Source organism: Podarcis tiliguerta (assembly GCF_965153285.1).
Source record: "Podarcis tiliguerta genome assembly, chromosome: 12".
Taxonomy (NCBI): Eukaryota; Metazoa; Chordata; class Lepidosauria; order Squamata; family Lacertidae; genus Podarcis; species Podarcis tiliguerta.
Genome location: NC_139545.1, coordinates 7,188,067 through 7,198,781, shown reverse-complemented (window position 1 = coordinate 7,198,781; position 10,715 = coordinate 7,188,067). Strand labels below are relative to the sequence as shown.

Below are 10,715 nucleotides of genomic sequence, written 5' to 3'. Positions count from 1 at the left end.
TCTCTCTCTAGCTATGACAGGGGTTCCACATTCAACGTGCTTGTGGGGAAAGGCCAGCTTATTGCTGGGATGGACAAAGCTCTGATTGGCATGTGTGTGAATGAGAGGCGGTTCGTAAAAATCCCACCCCATCTTGGCTACGGGAGCGAAGGTGTTTGTGAGTACAGAAATCTGTATGGAAATGTTCATTGAAGACAAGCTGTTGAAAATACAGAGTTTCTAACAAGTTCATCAAGCCTGATTTTTTAATGAATGCATTGCTGCCTAATAAGTCCTGTTCATGGGATTTATCTGTGGATCTGGCTGTGTGGATGAGGAGGACATGGGATCATGCTGACGGACCCTGTCTCCCAAACTCCACAGCTTGATTTTGAGTTCTGAACTTCTGAGAAGTTCCTGCTCCTTCTCAGTCCACAAATTTAGATCTCTGAATCGAGTTCAGGAGGCCAGATTACTACAATGTCATGCACACCAAGCAAACTATCATTGCTAAAGTTTCCCCCTGTTCTCCACATCAAGTCCTTTCCCCCCTTTTTTGGAAAAATGTGAGGATCTTTGTTTTCTCCCCATTGTTCATTTCTTTGAGATGGACTCCTAGCTACAATTGTTGCAGAGAATACGTGATGGCAGAAATATCCATCTTGTTCCTCAGTGAGGAACAAGTTGTTGTCCTGTTCTGATCAAGATTAATTTAATACAATATGAGGCTTCAGTAGTGATGACTCGGAGCAGGGTGGCAGTAATAAAGTGAATTCACTCTAAGACAGTTGTTTTCCCAAATCCTTGATAAACAGAGGCACTTCGAGTTCCCTGTAGAGAGGGATTGATTGATAAACCATGCTGAGAATTCTTGCTCTGGGAGGGGAATGGTGGGCTGTATCCAGGAACTCTTAGCAAACTACAGCTCCCAGAATGCTTTGGGTGAAGTCATGACAGCTTAAAGTGCTATTATAGTGCTCTAAATGTGGTCTCTGTACGCCTGGGCCACTGGTGAAACAGTTCCTTAGCCAGCCACAGTCCTTTGTGCATGCCTGCTACATCTTGAAAGAGACAGTCGTTTGTTACATTAATTCTGTTTTTTCAGCAAGCATCATTTCCGTTTTAATATATTTTGCATTCACAGCTGGTGTAATTCCTGCAAACTCAGTGCTTCACTTTGATGTGCTTTTGATCGACCTTTGGAATTCTGAAGACCAAGTTCATATTCAAACTTATTACAAGCCAGAAAATTGCACAAGAACTATCCAGGTGTCTGATTTTGTAAGATACCATTACAATGGGACATTTCTAGATGGTACACTGTTTGACTCGAGGTAGTTAATATATATTTCTTTCTTTTTATTATTCATGTTTTCTGAGGTCTTGATTTTTGAGGGCTTGTGTGAGAATTTACATAAAAATGTGAATGAAAATATTTTGTTGGCAGGGCTGGGAACAAAATCTATGCCTGAGGCTTAGGAAAACCACTTCCTGTCAGTATAAGACAACATCAGACTCAATAAACCAATGGTCTCTCACGCCTGCTATTAGGCATCTTCAAATGTTCCGCTTTTAACCACTAAAGCAATAGAGAAAGAATGTGGCATATTTGATGTCTTTGCCTTTGTGCAACTAAGTTTTGTTGTTTTATACTTCGAAAATGGTTTGAAACAAAATGCGCATCGGTCTACATTGATTTTACTCTGCCCAACTCGTCACATTTTTTCCTGCTTGCAGTGTTAAAAAGGAAGACACTGGCTATGACTAACTGGCTTTTTATTATATTTTCAGCCACAATAGAATGCGAACATATGACACTTATGTGGGTATCGGTTGGCTGATCCCGGGTATGGACAAAGGTCTCCTTGGAATGTGTGTCGGAGAAAAGCGCATCATCACAGTACCGCCTTTCCTGGCGTATGGAGAAGACGGAGATGGTAAATGCCAAACTTGTTTATGCCGCTAGTGAATATTAGGCAACTCTGAGAAACATAAATCAAGAGAAGATCTTTCCACAGAATTTGAACTCATGTTTTGTGTAGGAAGCAGCTGATTAGACAATCAACTCAATATCTGATCGCCCAGAGAATGTTCATCTTTAATCTCAGTTACAGTTGAAGGAAAAGCTTAATTTCTTTAAACTTTCTCTTATTTTTTTCCAGATAGAAAATTGGCAGAATAACCAGACTGCTATTAACAAAATGGAAGTTATTTTTTAAAATTCCTGGAAGCAGCATCTCTTATGTTAATAAACATAAGTTGCTTTAGAATTGGTGGGGGTGCAAAGAAATGAAATGGAATAGATGTGGGGGTTGAGGGTATGTAAATATGTGGGGTTAGCTTGAATTTCTTTCTGAATTCCTGCATTGACTTAAATGCCTACCGTCCACCTTGGTTATAGGTAAAGAAATCCCGGGTCAAGCGTCTCTGGTTTTTGATGTGGCTCTCCTAGATCTCCACAACCCCAAAGACAGCATCGCTGTGGAACAACAATATGTGCCTGAAACCTGTGAGCGTAGAAGCCAAGTCGGGGACTTCCTCAGATACCATTATAATGGTACACTTCTGGATGGCACATTGTTTGATTCTAGGTAACCACCCTGCTAAACACACGTTTCCTACTTTCTGTTTCTTTCTTTGTGTGTTTTTATAGCTCTGTTCTGCTGAGCATTCTTTAAAGGTATTCTAAGTAGCTTGATAAATGTCTTCAATAATCAATAAATAAGTAAGACTAAGAAAAAGTTTTAAAAAGTAGAATAATGGTTCCAATGGATGTGGGTTATCCTGAGCCAGTGTGGTGTAGTGGTTAAGAGCGGCAGACTCGTAATCTGGTGAACCGGGTTCGCTTCCCGCTCCTCCACATACAGCTGCTGGGTGACCTTGGGCCAGTCACACTTCTCTGAAGTCTCTCAGCCCCACTCACCTCACAGAGTGTTGTGGGGGAGGAAGGGAAAAGGAGATTGTTAGCTGCTTTGAGACTCCTTCGGGTAATGATAAAGCGGGATATCAAATCCAAATCCAAAAATCCAAACTCTCACTTTTTCTCTGTTTGAAACACAAGATTTAAGTAATAAATGCACAGAAGATGATGGCATAGATTACTACATTCAGGCAGACAGAAAAGCACAGCTAATAGGACACTAGCACATAAAGTAAACACATTTGGGAAAATTTAAAAATACTTCCTATTTCTCCTTTTGAGTAACTTTAGTGTATAAATGTTTAGTGGGTTTTCCACTTTCCATAATAAATGGGAAGCAAAAGTGGATCTGTGCTAAAGCTTGTTTATAATAACTTGTACGGTAAAAAACAGTTCTTTACGTTTATAGCATGTTTTATCAAAACATGTCAATGTGCAATAAGAATAATATCACCAATCAAAACATTAAACCCTTTGCTTCTTTCTGTTGTGGATAATTGCTTTTGGACATTTGCTTCCAGGGGCACATGATTTAACAAAGAGCATCTGTTTCAATAAACCTAAAAGAATAGAAAAAATTAGCCATTACATCCCAATTTTAGCACTTAGTGCTTAGATTGGAGATAACCGATCTCTATGCCTGATGCTATATGACATTAAGTGACTGACAGATGGGCGTGGTTTGTCCAAAACATCCTGGCAGCCAAATTCAGAGGCATGGTGGACCTAGATGCACAGTGAGAGGTTCTCTGTTACTTTGTTAGACCCCCGTGCTATTTTTGCAGACATACTTGAAAGATCAACATCTTTGAAACAGAAAAGATAAATTACTGTTTCAAATGGTACTAGAATTGTCTGTGCATGATAATGAAAGAGAAAAGAATCCCCTTCATAAAAGTATGGCTACTTTGAGTAAGATCTATGGATTTTGTGGGTTAGATAGGGAAAACAAGGTTTAAGAAGTTTGAATCTGAATGGGACCCATTAAGGAATTTATGGAATAAAAATCAAGGGGTGACAAGACACAACCCTATATCACGAGAGTAGTGTCTCTTGTTTGGATGACATTAATATGCTATTCGGGCTCAGTTTTTTATTTTGTGTTCTTCATACCACAAAGTGGATAGCTTTTCTAGTTTTGTTCATTTTACGTGACTTCTCATTTTGCTGCTATACGGTATATTAAAATAGTTTTCTTGTCTATGCGATTGGTCTGCTCAGTATTGTTTAAGGTTACTTCACCTATCCGTTAATATATTTGTAATCCTGTTACCGTATTTTTCGCTCTATAAGACGCACCAGACCACAAGACGCACCTAGTTTTTGGAGGAGGAAAACAAGAAAAAAATATTCTGAATCCCAGAAGCCAGAACAGCAAGAGGGATCGCTGCGCAGTGAAAGCAGCAATCCCTCTTGCTCTTCTGGCTTCTGGGATAGCTGCGCAGCCTGCATGCGCCCCATAAGACGCACACACATTTCCCCTTTTTGGGAGGGAAAAAGTGAGTCTTATAGAGCAAAAAATACGGTACATACTTGGCTTGCTTTTTTATTCACAGTTGAAGTTTTACCATATTATACACATATATGTATTTGTTTTGCTAGCTTAATTTCCTCACTTCTTCTAGCCACACTTAGGTTTGGTGCTATTATAAGACATGACTTCATCAATTTCACTACCCCCATTTGATACTTCTTTTTGATGTTTTTGCTGTCAAGCCAGTAAGCTATGGGCATATTGATCACAATCTTAGTTAAGCAAAGGTTTTTCCTTTTTGCCTGTAGTTATTCACGGAACCGAACATATGATACCTACATTGGGAAAGGTTATGTGATTGCTGGGATGGATGAAGGCTTGCTTGGCGTGTGCATTGGAGAGAAGAGGAGAATAACCATCCCACCTCACTTGGGGTATGGCGAAGAGGGAAGAGGTGAGTACTGTTTTTAATTCAGCAGCAGTGCCCTCTAGTCATTCTTTTACTTCAGCATTTAAAAGATTTAAGGCCCAGTGCCTTCATGGAATAAGTTTGTTGGCCTTCCATCTTCCATCCATATATATATATATATGTGTGTGTGTGTGTGTGTGTGTGTGTGTGTGTAATTTAATATTTATACCCCACCCATCTGGCTGGGCTTCCCCAGCCACTCTGGGCGGCTTCCAAAAAAATATTAAAATACTGTAATGCATCAAACATTAAAAGCTTCCCTGAACAGGGCTGCCTTCAGATGTCTTCTAAAAGTCTCGTAGTTGTTGTTCTCTTTGACATCTGGTGGGAGGACGTTCCACAGGGAGGGCGCTACTACCGAGAAGGCCCTCTGCCTGGTTCTCTGTAACTTGGCTTCTCGCAGTGAGGGAACCGCCAGAAGGCCCTCGGCGCTGGACCTCAGTGTCCGGGCAGAACGATGGGGGTGGAGACGCTCCTTCAGATATACTGGACCAAGGCCGTTTTTGTGTATATGTGTGTGTGTGTGTGTGTGTGTATATATAAATTTTTTTTTAAAATTAGATTTCTTTTGTTATAGCAAATTGCAAATACAATTATCCAATTTCACATTTTACAACCCCCCCCCCCATTGACTTCCCTCATCTTCCCCTTCTGGCGTGTTACATTATTTATTTTCTGCATGTTAAATAACTTTAAGGGTTATTGCATTGTCTTTCTTCATATTTTACTTGAATAAAATTGTGAATGTTTATTCAAAGGCCTTCCAACTTCCTGGTTAGAAGATAGGAATCAATGGAAGCTGATATAGCCCTCTCTCCTGGCAAAGCTTCAATTTGTGCTTGCCTTTGCTTGGAGGCAGAACTTCTCAGCTCTCCTGTTTTCTTGTTGGCTCCTTGTTTACAAACAATCTCTTGGAAGTGCATGGAATTTGTGCTAATGGAAAATTATCACACTTGCCAACCTCTGAAAAACCCCTTTCATGACATTTGGAGATGACAAAGTCTCATTTGTGGAGTACATAATTTTAGTAAGAGCAGAAAGGTGGGTGGCTTCTTTTCATATAATCATTTATTGTTCTAGGAAAGATTCCGGGATCTGCTGTGCTGGTCTTTGATATTCATGTGATAGACTTCCACAATCCATCTGACTCTGTGGCTATTACCACCCATTATAAACCTAGCAACTGCTCTGTTCTGAGCAAGAAAGGCGATTACTTGAAGTATCACTACAATGCCTCACTCTTAGATGGCACTGTGCTAGACTCAACGTAAGTATGTAGTTTAGCAGCAAAGAACAATAGAAGCATGAAACTGGGAATATTTTGTGCATGTGGGCTTACCCAATCACTTATTTTTATAAATTTGCTTTCATTAAGTTACAATTGGTGAGAGAGTAATGATGAAGGGAAGGGCTAATCAAACTGAGGGGTTTCTGGATTCTGGGGGTCACTTATCTTAACAAATTTTCTGCATGGTCCAACTTGCAGTGTATTTCTTAAAGGTAAAGGGTAAGCAACCCCTGACCGTTAGGTCCAGTCGTGGCTGACTCTGGGGTTGCGACGCTCATCTCGCTTTACTGGCCGAGGGAGCCGGTGTACAGCTTCCGGGTCATGTGGCCAGCATGACTAAGCCGCTTCTGGCGAACCAGAGCAGCGCACAGAAATGCCATTTACCTTCCCACCGGAGTGGTACCTATTTATCTACTTTGACTTTGACGTGCTTTTGAACTGCTAGGTTGGCAGGAGCTGGGACTGAGCAACGGGAGCTCACCCCGTCGCGGGGATTCAAACCGCCGACCTTCTGATCAGCAAACCCTAGACTCAGTGGTTTAGACCACAGCGCCACCCGCATCCCATAATGTATTTCTTAGAAAGGGTCTATTAAGAATTCAGATCATCACATAGAAATTGGAAATGGTAAATGTCAAAAGGCTAGAGGAGGTGGCATTCTGATGTTTAGGGAAGTTTTTAATATTTAATGCTGTATTGTTTTTAACACTTGATTGGCAGCTGCCCAGAGTGGCTGGGTGGGGTATAAATAATAAATTATTATTGTTATTATTGTTATTATGTTACATTGGCACATCCTAGCTTATGAACTACTATTTTCTTCTTTCAGGTTTAGCCTTGGGAAAACCTATAATATAGTGCTGGGTTCTGGACAGGTTGTATTGGGAATGGATATGGGTCTCAGAGATATGTGTGTTGGAGAGAAAAGAACAGTTATTATCCCACCCCACCTTGGCTATGGAGAGGCTGGAGTTGGTAAGTGATGCTGACACACAAACGTGTCTGGTCTTCTGTAGCATGTGTCACAGCTGACTTCTGTGAGCAGTCTTCTTTTGTTCCTTAAATGTGTTCATTGGTTCATGAACAGCTTTGAAGTAGTGTATCCTCCATGCAATTTAAGTAAAAATATTAGTCTAAAAAGTATATTCGCAACATGAGAATATAGCTGTGCAATGATATTATTATTATTATTATTATTATTATTATTATTATTATTATTATTATTATTACCCCCACCATTTATTACCCACCCTTCACACCAAGGTCCCAGGGCGGGTTACAACAATTAAAAACACAATATTAAAAACAGTTTAAAACTTAAATTTATAGAAATGTGTCCTAAAATTATACACTTCAATTTTTAAAATCTAAGGTAAAGAGGTGCATCATATTTATTATTATATTATATTATATTATATTATATTATATTATATTATATTATAATTATATTATAATTATATTATATATGGTTTTCTCTCAGAATGAAAATAGCCCAAATTAATAAAGCAATGGGAAAAGGCTATACATTCTTGTGAATTAGCAAGCAACCTTACCTTAAGTGCAAATAGCCACAAAGCATAGTGTACCTTCTAAGATAAAGAATACGTTAGCTATATTTCTTTTGGATCCTGCAGGCTTTATTTTCTCATATTTTAACTTGCTGATGTTTCTAAGCCAGTGGATGAAATGTGAACAATTTGTATTAACTGCACAATTTGTGAATGCTGGGGGTGGGCCAAATTCCAAAATGCTCCTACATAACAGAAATCTGACTTTATTTTTTGTTATTTACTGTTACAGAAGGAGAAGTGCCTGGTAGCGCCGTATTGGTTTTTGACATTGAACTGTTCGACTTGGTGTCTGGCTTACCAGAGGGCTATATGTTTGTATGGCACGAGGAAGTCTCTCCTAATCTCTTTGAAGAGATTGACAAAGATAATAATGGAGAGGTTCTTCTGGAAGAGGTAAGGTTTTGGCTAGTAAAGCTGCATTGGGAAAAAATTCTATAGGAGCTAGTAAGTTCACAGACTTACTGTGAACATACAGGACACTGAGTGGAGCCCCAGTCTTCAAGCAGTATATTTAAGATCATGTTTCTATTCTGACGGGACATCATTTAGGGAAAATTAAAGCAATTCTTTCTACAGAAACAAGAGACCAATGTGCTTCTAGGTCTTGAGCACAGGAGGGAGATGCATAATCCTACTCATAGAATAGCTACTCCAGTTAAGAGGATCTAATTGAAGCCCAGCTTAACTGAATGTCTGTGACATAGGTCCCTAACAAAAAAATCTCAAAGGGTCAGGACTCAGCAGTTGTTACAGTAGTAATGGATACAAACACTGCTTTCCCAATTCCTTTTGGTTACCGTATTTTTCTCTCTATAAGACGCACCAGACCACAAGACGCACCTAGTTTTTGGAGGAGGAAAACAAGAAAAAAAATATTCTTAATCTCAGATGCCAGAACAGCAAGAGGGATCACTGCGCAGTGAAAGCAGCAATCCCTCTTGCTGTTCTGGCTTCTCTGATAGCTGCGCAGCCTGCATTCGCTCCATAAGACGCACACACATTTCCCCTTACTTTTTAGGAGGGAAAAAGTGAGTCTTATAGAGCAAAAAATAATGTATTTGAAATTCCAGCAGCGGCAGCAGTACTGGCATGCACCTTGGAATTTAAGTACTAATTTGACACCTAAACCTCTCAAATGACCCATTTACAGTGGTACCTTGGTTTAAGAACAGCTTAGTTTATGAACAACTTGGATTCAGAACACGGCAAACCCGAAAGTAGGTGTTTTGGTTTGTGAACTTTGCCTTGGAAGCAGAACACGTTTCACTTCCTGTTGAGTGTGTTCCATTTGTAAATGGAGTCCCCTGCTGCTATGGGAAAGCATGCCTTGGTTTAAGTCTAGAACGCTTTGGTTTAAGAACGGACTTCCGGAACAGATTGTTTATAAACCAAGGTACCACTGTACTCACTAGAGATAAAGTATTAACTGGTATTTCCTCAGCACTTTATGTGAATATGAGGGGACAGATGCAAAGGTACCACAACATCCTATTTGCTGGGGTTTTAAGATTAAATAACCTGGCTGCAAACATTATTTTACTTTTCACTAATGTATTTGTTTTTTAAATTGTAGTTCGGCGACTACATCCACGAACAAGTCAAGGCTGGCAAAGGAAAATTAGCTCCAGGCTTTGATTCTGAAACAATTGTGAAAAACATGTTCAGCAATCAGGACCGAAATGGAGATGGCAAGATAACCGCTGATGAATTCAAACTGAAAGACCAAGAGCCACAGGGACATGACGAACTGTAGTTTGTTTTTAAAAATTGTAGGAGCTAAACTGCTGTCAGAATGTATGCACAATAGAAGTGGTTTGAAATGTGTGTGTGTGTATACTTAAAAGTGTGGACAGTGAAAATGAATACTGTCTTTGTAAGAGTGAAGTAGGCTAAAGTAAGGGGAAGACTGTGGCATTTTTATAAAACGTGAAATGCCTCAAAATTGGTTTCAATGACTAAAAAAAATAGTGACACAAATCTTGTGATGTATTTTTTGAGAGGTGGTAAAGCATTTTGAGCTTAGAACAAAAATGTACATTTCTGTTAAACTCCTGTGCCACGGCCCTGTTCGGTTACTCTCCAACTGTAGTTTTATAATCATCTTTCCAAGGAAGAGAAAATCATCTACAATGGGAGGAACTGCACTAAATCTTTTTCAAAGCCGTTATCTCAGATTGTAACTGAAGCTATGAATACAAAAACTAATCACAAAAAGTGTGTATCATTCTTTGCCGTGTATCAAAACATGTCCGTTTAATGGGCCTACTTCACCCTGAAATTAGTCTGCCCTCACATGTGTATTATAGAAAAAAGAAAGCAGAACTGTACTAGAAATATGCTGCAATGTGCATAACGGTAGATTGTAATTGTGTATACAACATATGGCTACTCCATCTACTTTTTTGTGCAGTGACTCCTCAACTAGGGAACTGTCATAAGTGTACTTCAGAGTGAATCTCAGGTCTCATTTGTGTCTATAAAAACATTTTGTTGATCATAGAATTGTAGAGTTGGAAGGGACCATAAGGATCATCTAGTCCAGCCACCTGCAAGAATATGAACCTTACGGGGATCGAATCAGCACCACACACTACGCAACTGAGCTAATACCCTGCGGCTAAAGAGCACAAGAGCATAAATTAAGGAGCACAAAGCCACGGTCCTCCCACTAACGGGAATGTACATAGCGTCTTCTTTTTTAATTGTAGAATGGTGCTAGTTCTAAAACTACGACATACCTTTCAAAACACTTTTGCAGTAAGCAAAGTTATGTTTTATATGCTTTGTAATATTAACGTCTTAAGGATTTGTCAAGTGTGATACATGCTGTTATTTTTATTAAAATAAAATATGGACAGACACATTCTGCACTACTCTTCCTCCATGTACAGGCGACTGGGAATGGGGAAAGGCTTAACAGTGACAATATTGATCCAAATTATGGTTTTCAATATATATCTGAACTGCTTGGCTAGTTCTGGAATTGGAGCTGGGACATAGGGGTTCAGAGCACA

The 10,715-nt window shown here is 39.5% G+C and overlaps 1 protein-coding gene across 2 annotated transcripts in view; it reads left to right on the top strand.

Annotated features, from left to right (window-relative positions):
• The window catches only part of FKBP9 (FKBP prolyl isomerase 9), a 14,669-nt gene extending 4,107 nt beyond the window's left edge, over positions 1–10,562 (top strand). Inside the window, exons 2-10 of one of the 2 annotated variants that reach the window (XM_083407075.1) lie at positions 12–157; positions 1,124–1,313; positions 1,771–1,916; positions 2,381–2,570; positions 4,682–4,827; positions 5,923–6,109; positions 6,960–7,105; positions 7,931–8,094; positions 9,275–10,562. In XM_083407075.1, the coding sequence (XP_083263201.1) occupies positions 12–157; positions 1,124–1,313; positions 1,771–1,916; positions 2,381–2,570; positions 4,682–4,827; positions 5,923–6,109; positions 6,960–7,105; positions 7,931–8,094; positions 9,275–9,454 (1,495 nt within the window). In that variant the 3' untranslated portion in view covers positions 9,455–10,562. The remainder of the gene's footprint in view (positions 1–11; positions 158–1,123; positions 1,314–1,770; positions 1,917–2,380; positions 2,571–4,681; positions 4,828–5,922; positions 6,110–6,959; positions 7,106–7,930; positions 8,095–9,274) is intronic. The other variant, XM_083407074.1, reaches the window with a different exon arrangement.
• Positions 10,563–10,715: the final 153 nt, after the last annotated feature.